At 34.4% G+C, this 19,203-nt stretch overlaps 1 protein-coding gene across 1 annotated transcript in view; it reads right to left on the bottom strand.

The window, feature by feature from the left end:
• The window catches only part of LOC105624575 (glucose dehydrogenase [FAD, quinone]-like), a 172,706-nt gene extending 155,460 nt beyond the window's left edge, over positions 1-17,246 (bottom strand). Inside the window, exons 1-6 of the mRNA XM_012205932.1 lie at positions 17,093-17,246; positions 15,716-15,915; positions 15,072-15,183; positions 14,846-14,980; positions 14,662-14,777; positions 14,419-14,586 (exon numbers count right to left, since the gene is read on the bottom strand). Of these exons, the coding sequence (XP_012061322.1) occupies positions 14,419-14,586; positions 14,662-14,777; positions 14,846-14,980; positions 15,072-15,183; positions 15,716-15,915; positions 17,093-17,246 (885 nt within the window). The remainder of the gene's footprint in view (positions 1-14,418; positions 14,587-14,661; positions 14,778-14,845; positions 14,981-15,071; positions 15,184-15,715; positions 15,916-17,092) is intronic.
• Between the last annotated feature and the right edge of the window lie 1,957 nt (positions 17,247-19,203).

Consider the following 19,203-nt stretch of genomic DNA (forward strand, 5'->3'; position numbering starts at 1 on the left):
TATATATATATATATATATATATATATATATATCTCCATCTGACAATCTTTCTCTTACATACAATACTTCCATCCCTTCTCCTCCATCTATATTCAAACTTGCCCAAAAGTATCTCTGTATTTCTTTTCCTCCCTTTCTTTCTCCATTTCCTTTATCCTTCTCTCTTTTTTCTTCAATCCTTTGCTTCCCTTTCTCTGCTTTTTCTCTCCTCTCCCTTCCTTTTTATTCTTTTTCCCTTTTTATCATCTCTATCCCTCTCCCCATCCCTCTTGTCCATCCTCTCCCCTATTCCTCTGATTCTGTCTCTTCTTCCTTTCTCTCTTCCTCTTTGCTCTTTTCTCATCGTTAATTCCCCCTTCCCTCTCCTCATTTCCATCCCTTATCATCCTTTAGATCTTCCCTTTCATCATTCCATTTTCACCATTCTCCTTCAATCTATACCTCCTTCCCTGCCCCATCCTTGCTCTTCTCCCCTTCTTCATAACCATCTATATCATCCACCTCATCTTCCTCTCTTACCAAGTCAAATTTTTCTCAATTCATATAGATCTCTTCCCTTCAGCTTCCATTTATTCCTTATTGTATTTCCCTTATCTTCTAAACTCCCCAACATTATTACCATAATTCACCTCTTCTCGTCTATCCATCTTTATCTTTCTTCTATTTCCCTTATCTTCTAAACTCCCAAACATTATTACCGTAATTCACCTCTATCCATCTTTATCTTTCTTATTTTCTCTATCTTTACTCCCATTTCTATTCTTTCCATTACATCTTTAATCTTCTCTATTTCCCCTTTTCCTATATTTAACCTTTTATAATAATATTTCTTTTTCTTTCCTCTCTTTTTCTCCATTCATTTTTGTTTCTCCAATCTTCTTATCCTTTCCATCCATCTTTCATTCCCTTTCTCACTTCTTATCTCATCCCCGTCTGTTTTTTTACCCCCCTCTCCTTTCCACTTTCCTACCCTTATCTTCATTTTATCCAATTCTCTTTCCAATGTCTTTACCATTTTCTCCTTTTCCTTTTTCCTTCTTTTCTCCCTTTCCTTCAATTTCTCTTTTGTCCTCTCCATTTCTTTTCTCATCATCTCCTTTTACCCTTCAGTTCTTTTATTTCTTTCTTAACTCTCCTTAATCCTTCCCTTATTTCCTTCCTCATTTACTTCTTTTAGTATTCTCTTTTTTTTAAAAAGAGATTTTCCTAAAAACCTTCTCTATTTTCTCTTTCCCTTTCCCCTCTCTTCCCTTTCTTTTTCTCTTCTTTTTTGTGAACTTCGCCAACTCACTTGTACTTCTACACTATCTTTAGCTAAATAGTTTTCCAATTCTCCGTCATCTACCTCCCTCCTTCCCTCCCTTCTCTCTCTCCTTCTCTCTCCTTCTCTTTTCCTCCATCTTTTCTTTCTTTCTGCGCTATCTCTTTCGAACAGACTCAACCTATCGATATCTCTGCCGATCTTAACCGATCTGCTATTCCTCTCTATTCTCTCTCGAACATATTATTACACCCGTACTCTGTCGCATGCTGCGCTGTATCTACATCCGTGATGTCAGAAGTTGCCCAGACGACACGCCGTTGTTGATGGTCCGCGACAGGCAGATCTACGGAGAGCAATTGTTTATTCGGACGTGCTTTTCCGCCGAGATATTCCATATAACATTTTACGGAGTTCCTTGTTTGCTCATGCTGTATTCTCTTATTAATAAAAGGAATTACTTGTTATTTCCTATAAATCCTTGAATCCTTTCTTTCCTGTGGCTCGAAAGAGCGTATCGCGATCGCGAATGTGAACATTGCAAGGCGGGCGCAATATTTTGGGGACTCGTCCGAGATTCAAAGGTTCTCGGATGATTCATTCTCCGATTGTCACAAGAAGGAAAACTCGAATGGAAAATCCGGAAGGTTCGACGACCGTTCCACGAGAAACGAAGATGACAGCGGAGGAGGCAGCCCCGCAGATCGAGGAGACTTCCCCGATGCAAACGGTGCTATAGACGATTTTGCAGGAAATGCGGCAATTGCGAAAGGAACAGCGTCGAGGCGTTTGCGGAGTCAAATCATGAGATGTACAGATCTGTCAATTGCAAGAGAGATTACGTGAGATCTCCGCAAAACAGCTAACTCCTTCCAATAATATTTGCGGACATGATTCTGTCGCGAATACACGCGTGATTGATTCTTTTGTAAGTGTACCGGTCGCGTTGGTTCCATTGCGGGTGGAAATTCTTTTACAAATATTGTTGAGCATGACGAGTCGTACCGCTTTGCCTAGATACAGACGGAGGCGCTGCCAATCATTTTGACGCGTCTGTGACATTTCGCGGTCAGATAAATATTAAGCCTAAGCCTGATACTTTCGAATGGAACGCTCCCTTACGCGAATATCTCGCGCTTTCAACCTAATCGCTCGAGCGAATCGGGGAGAGGAGACGAAAACTGCTATCCTGATGTCATGTTTACGCGGTAGAGTGCAGTCTTGGAAAATTTGGAGAGTTTGTGATTCGAGGAATTGAAATCTAAATTCGAGATGCGTTTTGGGGAAATGCAATCATTGCAAAGTTATTATTCGCAGTTTACAAATAGGAGACAGAAATACGGAGAAAGTATTGCCTCGTTGGGTTCGGATATCGAAAGATTGTCGCAATCGGCATATCCGGAATGTCCCGATACGATTCGCGATAAAATCGCGTGTGCATAATTCGTTTCCGTTACTAAAAAGTTCTAGAGAAAGAACTTTTCCGTTACTAAAAAGAACTAAAAAGGATAATTTTAATTATAAAAAAAAAGAGGGAAAAATTTTAATTTCGAAAAGGAGGAAAAGGAGCAAGACGAGCACGATGAGAGAAAAAAATTAATAAAAATGGATTTAAGAAATTTGAAAAGGGAAAGGATTATAGAAAAATAAAAAAGATAAAGAAAAGTAGTAAAGAGGGACATTTCTGATCAAAATATTGAATAAATCGATAAATCAGAAATAATCGAGTGGGGTGCGTTCGACTGATTTCAGAGATATCCCGAAAAACAATTGTTGTAATAATAATCAATGTTCTTTTAGGTTTAATAAACTTAAACATAATTTAACAAGTTTTTGTTTTCAAGGAGAAATAAATAAACGCTGTGTTTTGAGAATACAGGCTATGATGTGTCAATTTTAAATGATAATTTAATTGAGCCGAGTCAATGTAAAATTAAAATAAATAACTGTAATTTAAAATCCTATGGGAGAAAAGATGTCGATTAACTATAAAGTGTATATAAAGATTCGACTAGAAAACTATTTGATTGAGATTGTAGCAAAAATCAATGATGAATGTATTCTTGGTGTAGACTTTCTCGAGAAACTCAATTTAGAAAATTGAATCTATCTTTGGTAGTCAGAAAGAAACAGGGAAGAACGAAATTCAATGTTTTCGCATAAACAAATTGTCTGATTTTGATGTTTCCTCGAATTTAAAGTGTCTTTTCGACAGGGATTCTGAACATTTAACGCAATTCCAGAAAAAGCTTTTTGCGGAATTACTAAATGAATTTTGTAATGTATTTTCTGAGCAGATTATTGCAGGAAATTGTGAGATGGGAAAACATAATATTAATTTGAAAGATTCTCTTTCCATTAAACAAGCTCCTTGTCGAGTTTTCTATTTCATATGAGGGCAAAGATCGATGAAATTATTGAAGAAATAAAGTAGCAGGGAGTAATAGGAATTTGTAAATCCTTGGATGTCACCAGCTATTTTAGTGAAAAAGAAAAACAGAACAATAAAATTTGTGTCGCAGGCTATTACTAAAAAGGATTCTTATTCTTTACCCCAAGTAGACATTTTCGATCGACTTTCAGGAAGTTCTTGGTATTCCACTTTAAATTAAAAAAGTAGGTATTGGCAAATTAAGATTCGACCAGAAGAGAGAAAACTGCGTTTTCGCTCGGAAATGAGTTATGGCAGTTTAGGGTTATGCCATTCGGTTTGTGTGCCTCCGTTCAAGCGAGTAATGGAACAATTAATAATTCTTCGAGGAATTACTTTCGAAAATTTGTTTAGTCTTTGATGTGATTATTTTTTTGGTGAAAATTTCGAAGAAATGATAGAAAATTTAAAAAAGGTATTTTTGCGAATGCAAGAAGTAAATGTAAAAATTAATCCAAAAAAATATGTTCTTTTCGGACGGTAAAATATTTAGGGCATGTAATTTCATCTGAGAGAATTTCTACGGACAGAAAGAAAATTGTTGCCATAACCAATTGGCCAATTGGTCCCACAAAACAAGAAACATTTATGAAGCTTTTTGGGTTTATTCCTATTATCGAAAATTTGTAAAAGGATTTTCTTCGTTCGCAAAGCCGCTTTATAAATTGACTAAGAATCAAATGAGATTTATATGAGATAAGCAGTGTAATGATTCGTTTAATTGCGATGGGCTCTTAGTTCTTCTCTGATTTTATTTTTTCCACGAAGGCAAGGAAAATTTATTCTGGACATTGACGCATCAGGTTGCGAAATAGCGGTTTTATCGTAACTTCAAAACGAAAGGGAAAAGATGATTTCTTATTACAATCGTGTTGTAAGTAAAATGGAAAGAAACTATTGCGTAACGCAGCGGGAGCTTTTTGGCAACTGTCAAAGGAATTAAAGCGTTTCACTATTATCATTTGTCGACTATATGGAGAGTTCGTGATACGAACGGACCATGCCTCACTGAAGTGATTGATGTCCTTCAAGGACTTGAAAGGCCAGTTGGCACGCTGATCGGAATATGACTTTCAGGTTATTTATCGGAAAGGAATTCTTCACGGGAATGCGGATGCTTTATCTAGACGATTCTGTGTCGCTGCCAAGTGCCAGTATTGCGCAAGGTCCGAGGCCAAAGAGGCCGTTAAACTAGAAAAATATTGCTCGGATTGTGTTGTCTGAGGAAAATTTTGAAACCTGGCGCCAAAAGCAGTTGGAGGATTGCATCGTAGCATTGCAATTATTCTCCAAGGGAAGAAGATTGGGATTCGGCCATCTTGGCAGGAAATTGCATCCGGAGAGGCTTCTATTAAGATTTATTGGTCTTATTGGGATTCCTTGGAACTTAGAAATGGTGTACTCTACAAATGTGGGAGGTGCCGAATTTAAAAGATTCTGTTGCTCAGCTAGTCGTCCCTAAGAATCGGATTTAACAAATTCTGAAGCAGGCGCATGACTCTCTGTCCAGAGGACATTTTGAAATCAATAAAACTTTGGAGAAGATTCGAAAAAGATTCTACTGGGCGACCTGTAAACAAGACATCGAAAATTGATTGTAGGATCTTATAATATTTGCGTTGCTAGGAGTGGTTCGACGAGAAAAGGGAAATCTCCACTTCAGATTTATAACATTGGAGCTCCGTTTGAGAGAGTTCAAATGAACGTACTTGGTCCACTGCCTATAACTCTTTCAGGAAATAAGTATTTTTGGTCGTAGTTGACTGTTTTACAAAATGGATAGAGGCTTTCCTTTGAAAAATATTTGAGCAAAAACTATCGCAGAAACTTTCCTGAATCAAGTTATCTCGAGACATGGAGTTCCTTTAGAAGTTCATACAGATCAGAGAAGAAACTTTGAGTCCAAGATTTTGCGGAACCGCAAGATTTTATCACGATTACTTGGGATCAAGAAGACAAGAATGTCTATTCTACATCCCCAGTCAGATAATTGTAGAATGTCAACATCAAATCCTAAATTATTTAGTCAAATTTATAGCTGAAAATCAGAGGGATTGGGATCATTGGATTCCAATGTACTTGCTGGAATAGATCTTCAAAACACAAGATTATCGGCGTAACATCAGCAGAGTTATATTTCACTCAGGATCTTAGGCTTCCTATAGACTTATTTCGAGGAAATCCCTCTATATCTGAAGAACAGTGGATGACTATTTGAGATCAAGAGAAAGTTGGAAAAAATTCATGATCAAGTTAGGAGTCATGTTAATATGAAATCTTCTCGTACTAAAACCTGGTATGATCAGAAAGTCAGGCAAATTCATAAAGTAAGACAAAAAGTTTGGTTCCTCGAAGAATCAAGGGCTCCTAAACTGCAAAGTTGAGAAGTCCATATTATGTAGTAAGGAAGCTCAGTAACGTTGCGTATTGTATAAATCGAATAAGTGCAAAAATAAAATCGTACATACAGATAGAGCGCCTTTTCTTGATAGACGAGAAGAAAAAAATTGATCATGATGTAGGAGTTAAAAAAAATAACTATACTAAGATTATACTGAGTATCAATTAATTTATTTCTGTAGTACAAAAATGCGCGGTGTTAAAGCCCTTTTGTCGAGTTTCAAATAATGGAAATCTTTTGGCTTCGCAAACATACTACTCAGCATATAGCAGAAGAATCTGTTAAGAGACAAACCTGTTAAAGGAGCTTTAAGGATTTGTTCAGGAAGGATTTTTATAGAGAAAATAATGGCGGTCTTTTGGCTTCGCATACATACATATCACCCAGCATACATGGCGCATAGCGATGAAAGCGGCGGGAGGACTTGTTAAGGAATCTGTTTAAGGATTTGTCCTGGAGAAACCTTTGTAGAGATCTTTTTTTTAAAAAGAAGATCGCCCCGCCCGATTTTTGAGCCACGGTTTTTCCATGGGACGAAGGACAAATGCCAGGGCGGGGACTAGGGATTGAGGTACTGTGGCTTCAAGATATTCTTTTATTCTCCTACCAATCCAAAAAACGAAGAGTCGCAAGGCTCAAGAGAAGAGACAAGAGGAAAAAACATCTCTTTCGTAACGTTGGAGGTATGCCCGGAACGTATTCCTCCGGGAGATTGGCTTCTAAGGAGGGACTGAAAAGAGGTCCTACCCAAAAGGAGAAGGAAGCCTCAGTCTGGAGAACGGGTCCCAAGAAAACCAAGCTCCAAGAAAACTGTTGCGGCAGCACAGAAAGGGGGCAGGAAGTTGGTCGGGAGCCCGAAATTCCCGGGAGAAGAGTGTTCGCAAAGCGAATTTTTTTTAAAAAAGCGACAATTGTCAGGACAATTTTTAAGGAGAGTAGTGTTACGTCCGTACTTCGTCGCATGCTGCGCTGTATCGACCGTGGTGGTCAAATTATCCACACGATGGGCCGTTGTTGATGGTCCACGACAGGCAGATCTATGGAGAGCAATCGTTCGTCCGGACGTGCTTTTCTGCCGAAATATTTCATATAATATTTTACGAAGTTTCTCGTGCTGTACTCACTTATTAATAAAAGAGTTCCTTATTATTTCTTACAAATCCTTGAGTCTTTCTTTCCCATAACTCGAAAGAACGTATCGCGGTCGCGAGTGAACATTGCAAGGCCGGCACAACAATACTTTCCCTCACTACCCATTCCTGAACTCCGTTCCACTTCACCATGCGCCACTTGCCCAACATCTAATAATTCTTCTAATCTCAATCTCTTTCTTCTTTATTTCCTTCCTCGTCTACAACTCTTTTCTTCCATTTCCCCTCACACTCTCTCACCCTTCCCTCCACTCTCTCACCCACCTCCACTTACACTTTATTACACCTCTCTCTTTCTCTCTCCATCTTCACCCTTTGCTCTGCCTACTCACAAATCGTCCACTTTATTCTATTACATCAGAAACGGAAGTCCAATTCTCCAATGTAGGAATAGACTTTTGCGGACCATTCCGTGTTCGATAGTCAAAGAGACGCAATACCAAGATTGTAACCTTGTATGTACCAGTTGTATGCTTTGCCATAAAGACAATCCATCTAGAACTTGGGATCTGACCACAGAATGTTTTATTAACGTTTTCAAGCACTTCATAATGCAAAGAGGAGATCTAACATCTTTTCGGATAACGCAACAACTTTTGTCAAGGCTAATAAGAATTTGAAGGACTCTCAAGCTTCTCAAGTCAAGACATGCAAGAAAAATTATTTTCTATTATGGCTGAATAAGATATGAATGGCACTTCATCCCTCCAAAAACTTCATTTTGGGGGAATTTGGGAAGTTTCTGAAAAGGCCTTTAAATCGCATCTAAAAAAAGGTTGTAGGACATCCTTGATCAAAGAGATGCAAATTCTCACTGCAAATTGAATCCATCTTGAATTCCCGTCCTTTGACTAATCTATCAAATGACCTTAATGATTTTCCCTCCTATCTCTCTCTTGGACACTTTCTCGGAGACGCATTTACTGCTATAGAGAAACTATATTGCTGAACGTAGAAACCCGATTGAATGGCAGAGAGTGGAACAATATTTTTGGTCCAAGGACTATCTGCATCAACTTCAACAACGGAATAAATGGACGAAGCAAGAGGGGAAGTAGGCTTCTCATCCAGCACGGAGATTTGATACTCTTGCGTGAAGATAACACCACCCCTCCCCCCCACTGTAATGGCCTGTCGGATGAATTCATGAAGTTCATGCAGGGATGACGGCATCATCCGAGCAGTTATCATCAAGACATCCAAGAGATTCTTCAAGAAACCAATCGAATTTGTTTATTTCCAATCAAGGAAGACTCTGAATCATGAAGATACCTATGCAATAATATAGTCATTTGCTTCACAGCCGGTTTAGCGTAATTTGAATTATTTTTTGTTTCGTAAAGTTAAAGGCAGCATGTTAAGTATTAGTTCGAACATTTTACGCTATTCTTATTATCTCGTTCTAATAGAATCCTACAGTTGTTATATTCGTAAGTTTAGTTATTATTAGAGCAGAGATTGATTACCGATTTATTTAAAGCAGCGCTAGGTTGTTCGTTTCTGGTTAGATTTAAGAACGTGGCATCGCTTCACGAGATCATTCAAATAAAGCAAGATTTTTCGTTACAAGGAGAAAAGACAATGTATTGTATTGGTGTTAATCTTTACACTCATTACATAATAGTCAGGATCATAATCTTAACAACATATGTCAAGGTCATTGGGATCCCCTAATCGATACTTTTACTATAAATTTATATCTAAACAAAAAGTACTTTCCTACATTTGAATAATTTATAACAATATCATGAAACCTTTAAAGTATAATTTTGAAGCTTACAAAAAAAATGATAGAAAAAATATGATTTGAATAAACATAACCTTGCATTCATGCGATCAAAGGAAAGCGACTAGAGCATGCTCTTGCAAGCTGGCTAGTTCAGCGCTAATCCGACGATGGCATCTGTTAACATAATCCCATAGAAAGTCGATTTGTGTCTGCATCATAAAGTTATTCTCGATTGAAAATGTCAGTTTACGAGCCAAATTCTCGTCATTTGCGGGAGGTTTTAATTTTTTGCTTCAATATGAAGAAATCTGCGGCTGACGCTCATCGAATGCTCTCAAATACTTATGGTGAGGCCATTATTAGTAAAAGAACGTGTCGTGAGTGGTTTCAACGCTTCAAGAACGGTGATTTTGACGTCCAAGGTCATGCTCTGATGGGACCAGCTCGGCGTAGTGTATTATGAACTGTTAAAACCAACTGAAACAATCACAGGCGAACGCAATTGATTCGTTTGAGCCGAGCATTGAAAGACAAACGGCCGCAATACAACGAGAGACACAATAAAATGATTTTGCAGCATGACAATGCTCGACCTCATGTTGCGAAAGTGGTTAAGACATACTTAGAAACATTGAAATGGGAAGTCCCATCCGCCGTATTCTCCAGACGTTGCTCCCTCTGACTATCACTTGTTTCGATCAATGGCACACGACCTGGCTGACCAGCATTTCCGGTCTTATGAAGAAATAAAAAATTGGATCGATTCGTGGATAGCCTCAAAAGATGACCAGTTTTATCGACGCGGGATTCGCTACCCGAAAGATGGGAGAAAGTAGTGGCCAGCAATGGACAATACTTTGAATCATAAATGTATAACCAATTTTTTACAATAAAGCCTCGAATTTCGGAAAAAAACGGCGGAAGCAAAGTTGTACACCTAATAAAAATTAAGTGTACTCTTACATATATTTCACATATTTTATATATTTTGTGCATACATATATGTTACATATTAACGGTATATAATTTCTACATAAACCTCCGCAGTCTAGTGATCATCTTGGTATATGCTTTCCAATAAACCATTTTCTGGGACCGCAAACTAGCATTTCATTTCTGAATCTATATGAATCCATTAGAGTTTACATTATACTCGTATTTATCTAGACGTATAGAAAGGGATTCAGTACATTCAGTTTCTACAAAATTCAATATCTTTTTCGCGGATAATGCAGATTCGAAAACTTGATTTATGTGGATTTATCCAATTCAATCCATTCTCATTTGCTGGGATGTTTCTGGTTTAAATACGTCATAAGATGTCTAAATGACTTTTATCTAGAATACCTATAAGCTTGACAACATTTTTATGTAGAATACCTATAAGCTTGTATATGCCGAAAATATGTCGGACAATTATTTCATTGGAGCGATTAAAGTTAAATTTTGCGTTTTGGTCAATTGTTTATATATTGTCACTTGTTTTGCAACGTCGTACTTGCGTGCATTGTATATACACATCAGGTCGTTTAGTTGTAGTTTAACGATTTTAAATTAATGGTTATAAAAGTAGTAATATTTGAATTGCAAGTTGATTTCAGATTCCATAAAAATTGTAAAATGAAAAATCAGATTTCATATGAATCATATTGTAATTGAAATTCCTTATTTTAATAGTATGTTATGTATACATGTAATGCACGTATTTATGTACTTTTATTTCGTCTTTTTTCAATTAAATAATTATTTACAAATTAAAATATATCGATTTTATTATGTATTTTCTTTAAATTATACACTTTTTTATGTGTTCCAAGTTTCTAAACTTATGGAAGGTACTGTAGTTTGCTATGAATGCTAGAAGCGTCTATTTTGACGGTAATGGTAGAATAAATCAGAGACGTCTAATCAGATGATTAGACAAAAATATCAGTTGTGACGGTAATCACACACACATATGAAAGTATTCATTTTTACATTATGGAGGGCAGTATCCTCCATAAATTAGGAAACACATTACAAAAATGTGCAATTTAAGGAAAATACACAATAAAATCGATATATTTTGGTTTGTAAATTTAATTGAAAAAAAAAACGAAATCAAATCTTTCACTTTAGGAAGGAAAAGGGGATTCTAAAGTGAAACTCGAACACCAACGAAGTCATCAGAAGTCGCTGTTTTTCCAAAATCGATATGTCTTTATGTACTATCATATCAGTATCTCACGCAACCTATGATACAGTCACATGTTTATGTCAATTTTTGTATAACAAATTCGTCGCAATAAAACATTTAAGTCTAATTCTAAAATTCCGCGTTATTTATTCGTACAAACATGTTTGGATTATTATTTCGTAAATACAGATTGCAAAACTTTCGTATCAAGCAAATATTATCACGACTTGATAACTTGAGACATTATGTTACACTAAAAAATGGTAAAAAATGGTAAAAAATATATCAATTTCAAATTTTTGTCGTTCTCGGCATAAACTTCACCTCACAAACACGTATTAATGCGCGCGCGCGCGCGCGCGTGTGTGTGTGTGTGTGTGTATTTTAATCCTGGAAAAGAATTCTCGAATGTGTGAAAGAGAAAAAAATATTTGTTATACAAAAATTATATGATATATGATATAGTTGGTAATACAGATGACTTTAGAATCCCTTTAATGTACTTAACGCGTCTCGCTGGGTTTTATTCTCGCCACGCGCTTGCACTTGATGATAAATCGGGTGAATTAGACTATTTTCATAAATTAATAACTCGTTAACTAATGCGAAAAATGCAAAACGATATAGGACTTTTCTTTTCAATTTAGTCCATTCCTTGCAAGATTTTTTATCGTTAATTGTCAAATATCCTGCATATACAGAGTGAGCCAGACCGAAGGAATCGGTATGTATGTATTGTTTATGAAAAATTGAATCGAAAAATCTTCTACAATCTTACAATTTTTTGCAATTTTTTTAGTTATAATAAGCAGAATGTTAAATCGACGCATAAAACAATATTAAGATATCTTTACATCACGTTGATGTTTTTTTATCCGTAGGTTGATCATTCTCCCAGTTTCTCCAATGTATACTTGTCCGCAGGAGTATACAAAATACCTTGTTCCTGCGATGTCAGGTTAAAACACGTCACGCAATCAGCATTATCAGAACACAACATCGAAATAGGATATCAAATACTGTTTGATAAAATAACCACAATAGCCAACATTACATCATACTTTCCAAGAAAGTATAGAGAAGCAAAACACCCTAACAATCTAAATAGAGATAATGGCTACAACATAAATAAAATATGGAAAACTATTTTCCCGATTATTGAAGACCGATTTCCCCCACCTCGCCCACAATTCTCTTCTTTCCCCCCAACATTCCAACAAGTAGTGTAATATAAAAAAAACGAGGAACAGTATCAGGCTGCTCCTCGCCTTAATGAAGTGGACTGTAAGATTCACGAAACGTTGGCATTCCAAAAATGGATCTGGAGGATCGGACTCGCGAAATGCATAATTTTTATATCTTAATATTGTCTTATACATTGATTTTACTCGTTTTTATACGGTAATTTTTAAATTTTTAATATTTCGTTAACAGTCGCGATGCAAAATAATGAAGGATTTTTTAATTCAATTTTTCATAAATACGTACGGTAAATATGTTTAAACAATTTATTAATTTGAACGCTTGTACACACATCAAGCATAAAATATCTTTTAATAATCAGTTCCAGCCGATTTTTTGCTTGAAGTTCTACAATTCCAACGCTTTTTATAGGTTTTGTTCAGGTAATAGTTCTTTCCTTTTTTAAACAATTTTAAACAATTTTTCATTAAAATGCTGTCACCATACCACAAGAATAAAATATCTTCTGCAGCCAGCTCCAACTTTTTGCCATCTTTCGATATTTCTACAATAATTCTGATCTGCAATAGTTTCTACATGTTTTGCTCGGAGCCTCTAAGTATTTTCAATCAATTTTTTAATATCATAGCACTGGCATCGCACCACAAGAATGAAGTGACAAGAATTATGTTTTTCGCTGTTTACATAAATCAACAGAAATCGTCGGAACTATTGCAGAATTAACAGAAAATGCCAAAAAATCGAAACTGAATGTTGAGAAGTACTTTATTCTTCACGTACAGTGCCAGCGCTACGTACAGCGTTCTAATTGAAAAATTATTTACAAACAAAAGCTCTGAGTCTGAAATCTATAGAAAATGTCGAAACTCTTACAGGACTATCAAAAAATGCTAAAAATCGGTTGGATCTGTCTGTTAAAAAGTACTTTAATCTTGATGTGTGATGCTCAAATTAAAAAATTGTTTAAATATACTGCTAATAAAAGGCTGTAACTCTGAGCAAATCCTATTGATGAGAAATCATCAGAACTATTGCAGAACTATCGGAAAATACCAAAAAGTCGGCTAAAACTGTTAGGAGATACTTTACTCTTGACGTGCAATGTCATCGCACTGATTTAATAATTATTAAAGAATATTTAAAAACCGAAATTCTAGATAAAACCTATCCTAGTGTTGGAACTATTGCAAAACTTTAAGAAAATTGCGAAAAGTCAGCTAAAACTGATTGTTATGTTATGGTTCTTTGTTCTTAATAATAAAGAAAATAAAGAGCATGTAAGAAAAAATTTTTTTAATTTAATTCTTATATGTCCTTTATTTTCTTTACATTATTATTTGACACTAAGCTTCTTCAATTTTATCAGTTTATCAGTTTAATTACTTTACTCTTGTTGTGTATCAGAATACACGGGATATATTTAGAGCCGGAATTGTTAAAATCAAGAACTGTAGATCTTATCAAGAATTCCATTTAAATTGATTTTTTTCATATTCTTGAGATGTCACGAAAAATTAACACTCCAAATTTTCAAATGTTATTTTTTTTTAACTAAATTAACAGAACTATTTTTAAAATCTATCAGGAACTATAGAACTATTGTGGGTGCAATAAAACTTGTAATAACTTGTAACAAAATTTACGGCCAAAAAATGAATTGCTAATTTCACACACACAAAAACATAATGTATGTTCTTTACTCCTACACCTTTGAACTGACATGGCGCAATAAGTTAAAGTGAAACAAATATACGTTTGTTTCGCTTCAATTTATTGCTTATAAAGACGGTTACAGAAAGGTCGCTATCACTCTTTTTTCGATGGGTTTTGGAATACAACTTGGAATAATCGAGAAATTAATTTTTATTGTATATGTGGATTCATGAATAAGATGAGTCCAATCGCTCGATGAGTAGTTACATTCCGAAACCCATCGAAAAAAAGTGTTGCAATCTTTCTGTGACCGGCTATACATACATCAGTTCAGATAGTGCAGGAATAAAAAACACACCTTTAGTTTCTTATAGTTTAGTTAATAATAATTGAAGATTTTATACATACTTACACCAAAATCTTCCAAATGCTTTTTTGGACCAATTCCAGATAACATTAATAATTTTGGACTCTCAACTACGCCAGCACTTAAAATAACTCCTTTCTTTGCTAATGCTATATATTTATTACCAAATCTAACGAATTCAACTCCCTCGGCTTTATTAAAGTTCACTAATATCTTCAATAGTATAATTAAATAGAATAATATCTTGTATTTATCATGCATAATCACTAAAAATTTAGATAAACTTACTTTAGTAGCGTGTGCATGAGTAAATATAGTCAAAACATGATTAGGCTTTTGATACAATATCTTGTCCGTACTCCATCGTCTGCCATTCTTCATCATTAATTGAGCTTTTGTAAAACCTAGGCAACAAATATTGTAAATATACAAATATAACATGCAATTGAAATTTTATGTAGAAATTAGATACCTATGTCCAATTGTAAATTTATGTTGCTTATATTATGATTTAATTCCTTTATTGCATTCAAAATTACATCAGCAAAATCAGTGGTCCATCTTAAATCACTAATACTTATTGACTCATCATTTTTTGCAACTGATTCTACGATGTTCATGTATGTAAAAAAAAATCAAAGTATATATAAATATACCTCTCTTTCTCCTAAATTCGTTTTAAAATTATAGTTTTTTACCAGCAAAATCTGGAAACCATTTTTCATAATCCAGCCGATGTCCTAATACATAAGCCATAAAATTTATACGGCTTGTACCTCCAAGAATTTTACCTCTCGGCCATCTGCTTTGCTGTTAAAAGGATCTTTATAACAATATACAGAGAAAAATAAATTTTTGGAAAATAATAAATTTTTCGAAGGTAGATTAAACTGAGAAAAAATGTCCTCATTTTGCAATTTTCGCAATAGAATTCTAAGAATTTTTAAATATTTTTTTCAGAATTTTTAGAATATCATATTTTCTCATGTTGATAAAAATGAAGTACTAAGAAGAACTAGAAAAAATGCAGTACTAAAAAGTTGATAAAAAATTTTGAAAAAATTCGTAGAATTTTTTCTATGAGAAGAAAATAAACAATTTTTGTCTCTTGCAGTTTTCTTATAAAGTTGATAGTATTTGAGTAAAAAATTATTGAAGACCAATTTTCAGCAATTTTTAGCAATTAATATTTTGTTAACTATTGCGAAAATTGCAACATGATAGAGGATTTTTCTTCTCAGTTTAATCCACTGCTCCTAAAGATTTATTATTTTCCAAACACTCTGTATACATCAGTATAATTCTTGATAAACATATAAATTTATATGAAATTAATATTTACGTTATTAATTAAACCTTTGCATGCATATTCTTGAGGAACAGTGATATATTGCCAATCATAAACAGTATTCTGAATGATTGGTGTCAGAAGTGGTATGTCAAGAAAGAATGGAGCAGTACCACCTGCTTCTAATAATAATACGCTATGTTTATCCTCTGCTAGATTCGTTGCCAGAATTGCACCAGCACTACCAGCACCAACTAGAAATGCAAATAAATATAAAAAAAAGTTGCTTTAAAAAGAAATGGATTATGTAAGTGATAGTAATTATTTAGAATAGCTACCTCACCTTCCCATTTCAACGAAATTAGGCTTATTTAATGCGTTTTCACTCAAAACGAAAGAATCCGACAGAAAAACGCAACGGTCATTCCTGCGAATCGAGATATTAAGCATTAAAGATGACAACTATTGAGTTTAGGAAATCTGTCAGCTGCAAAATACCGCGATGCGGTCACATTTTCATGCTCTAAGACTGCATGTGCATGCATTTCACTTATTTGCTTTTACAGCGATATATTAATGTTTGTTTATTAATATTCAGATCATCTCCCTTTCATCGCTTATGAGTTTATAACTTTCCATGCAAAACGCAATTACACACGAGTTTAGAACTTTTTGCACATAGCAAGAGCAGAGCAAGCTTTCGTTTTCAATGAAAAAGCATTGAATGAACTTAATTTCATTTCATAAAAACGGAGATGAGCTAGTCTAAATAATTACCAAAGAAAACAAACCATTAGATTTACTGTAGATAATGTCCGCTTGGAATATTTCTAACCATGAAGACAGTGGGGTGTGAGACAATCTTTTTAGAGCGATCTTTTGCTGTCTAGGTTGCAACTTCTAGGCAGTTAGACCTCAAGTAGGTAGAATATGTTGTTTTTATTTTGTTTAGGACGGCGTAGCCGCCCCGAACTAATAAGCACTAGTCTACACTCCACTGTCTACATAACAGATTAATGATTACGCAGTAACACTTTAGTCAATTTCAACGCTCAATATTTCTTCGCAGAGCAGTCCCGGAGTTTTTTCTGTCAGATTCTTTCATTTTACGCAAAAATATATCGAATGAGTCTAATTATAATAATTATAATAATTATATCGAAATCGGAGATAGCTCTTGTGAAGAATTACCCTCATTTTGTCTCTATGATAGATTTCCTAACCTCAATAGTAGTCAACTTTAACACTTAATATCTTGGTTCGTGGGGCAGAGCGACACTTTTTTTCTGTCAGATTCTTTCATTACATGCAAAAACACGTTGAATAAACTTAATTTTATTGAATTTTAAGGTGATTGCTAATTTGTATAATTGCCAATTTACTTATCACTTTCATTTATCTTAATTAAAAAATTTTAATTAAAAATTGTACCAATAATATAATCATATTGCTGCATATCTCGAACATCATTGAAGAACCATTGAAAATACATATCCAATATATATTCTAAATGAATATAAAAAAGAAATAACATTATCAATGTATTGACAAACACAAATAATAACAATTTCATAAAAATAAACATTTTATAAATTTCTTATTCTCGCTAATTATCATTTATAGAATATTTTTTTCTATTGTGAATTTTAGTCCTCATTAAGATCACAGCCCAACACAATTATTCTCTTTTTCTATTAATAATTTTTCTGATGCAATGGCTGCGTTCAGCGGATTCAACAGTTGAATGAGCACTGTTATTAGTGTATTCTTTTAAATCATCCAATCCAGCATCTTAGATCTGGAAGATCATCAATAGCGAGCGCTCACTCAACTACTAAGTTCACTGAACGCAGCATCGGCTTTTTTGACACGTCATTTAGAATGAAATCACACGGTGCGGAAAACGATTACAGAATAGAGAATGCATCATAGATCAATCAGCGTTATTCTGCGTTATTCTGCTAATAGCGCTAATTGGTCATAGCGCTAATTCACATCTTCTATTCCATAGCCCTTTTTCGCACCGTGTGATTTCACCCTTACGACTTGCGAGCCTATGTGTAAGGGTGTCGTCACATGCGACATAACTTGCGCAAGCGTAACTTTCGCCGACCAATCATCGTTTTACTTGATATCGTTTTACTTGAATATCATTTTTCGCCTTGTTATGTATATTTTTTACATTATTTTGTTGTTACATCAAAACATGAAATCATGCGTAAAATCCAATTTTTGACTCATTTTAGCTTATTCTGTCTGAAAAAAGGATTTCGATTTTGCAATATAATTATAGAAATCATACGTTCCTTTTCATCGCATGGAAAGTCGAAACCAGTCAAAACCCATGAACGGTACAATTATATACCCGTATTCATAATCCTTCCTTCAGAAATGAAGATTTCTTGTTCCTCATTTCATAAACCTTCTTTGATCAAACAAGGAGCCTTATTAGCTTCCTTTTCTTAAGGTTACGAGTTTTCTTGAGAAGGAAATGAGGCCTTTATAATCAAGTAAATTTAATTCGTCACACTGGTCTTTTTACTTTCGATAGTTTTTAATTTAAATCTGATGTGTCGATAATTATTTTTGATAACTTTTTTCGGAAATAAACTTTTCTAAAGCATTTTCTTCTTCTTAATAAGCATTATAGCAAATTCGAAAGCATTGATGCATATTAAAGCCGTTGTACACTAATTTAATTTGAATATGAAAATAAAATGCAAATATTTCGAATTATAAAATACATATTTTATCAATAGTACAATAAAATGTATTGAGTATTTCACAATTTAATCGATTTAATTCTATATTTATAAACATACGTTATTTTGTATATGTACGACGGTTTTAATGTGCATCAATTTTAATGTGCATCAGTTTTAATGTGCGCAGTGAGTGCGTTCAATCAAATTCATTTTATTTTTGTCCATTATTGTTGCAAAATGCTTAATTTAATCAACAATGCTCTTATAACCTTTATTATTCACAATATTAGGTATGCATATATTATATATTATGACATGCTACCCTCAGTAAGTTACTAAAATCTCTAAAATATTCCTTCCTTCGGGAAGGCAAACTTACACTGACAAGATAGTAGACAAATTGAATATTTCTGATTTATTTATGTCTATATAATTTGGGAAAAACATTTAAACATTTCGGAAATGGTATTTTTCTTATAATTAACGAATTTTATCATGTATCAAGTTAGCAGACAGCAATTTTATTTAATGTGTTTTATGAATGGAATCGATTAGAAATCATTTGAGGAAGATGTCTTCATTATTATTTTCATTTGGGAAAAATCAGTATTTGGTACTTCAATAGATTAAGCCTTAAACACAATGCGAAGGAATAGCAATAGCGATAGGAATAACACGATTTTAACCTATCAGAAAGTCTATTCCAATATCTGATTTTTGATAGGTTAAAATCGTATTATTCCTTCGCATTGTGTTTAAGGCTTTACACATTACGAACAAAGCCCGAGTGTAGCAAGTGTAGTACAATGAATAGAGTAAATCTAAAATCATCAAAAA

This window comes from Atta cephalotes (genome assembly GCF_000143395.1).
Source record: "Atta cephalotes unplaced genomic scaffold scaffold00082, whole genome shotgun sequence".
Lineage (NCBI taxonomy): Eukaryota > Metazoa > Arthropoda > Insecta > Hymenoptera > Formicidae > Atta > Atta cephalotes.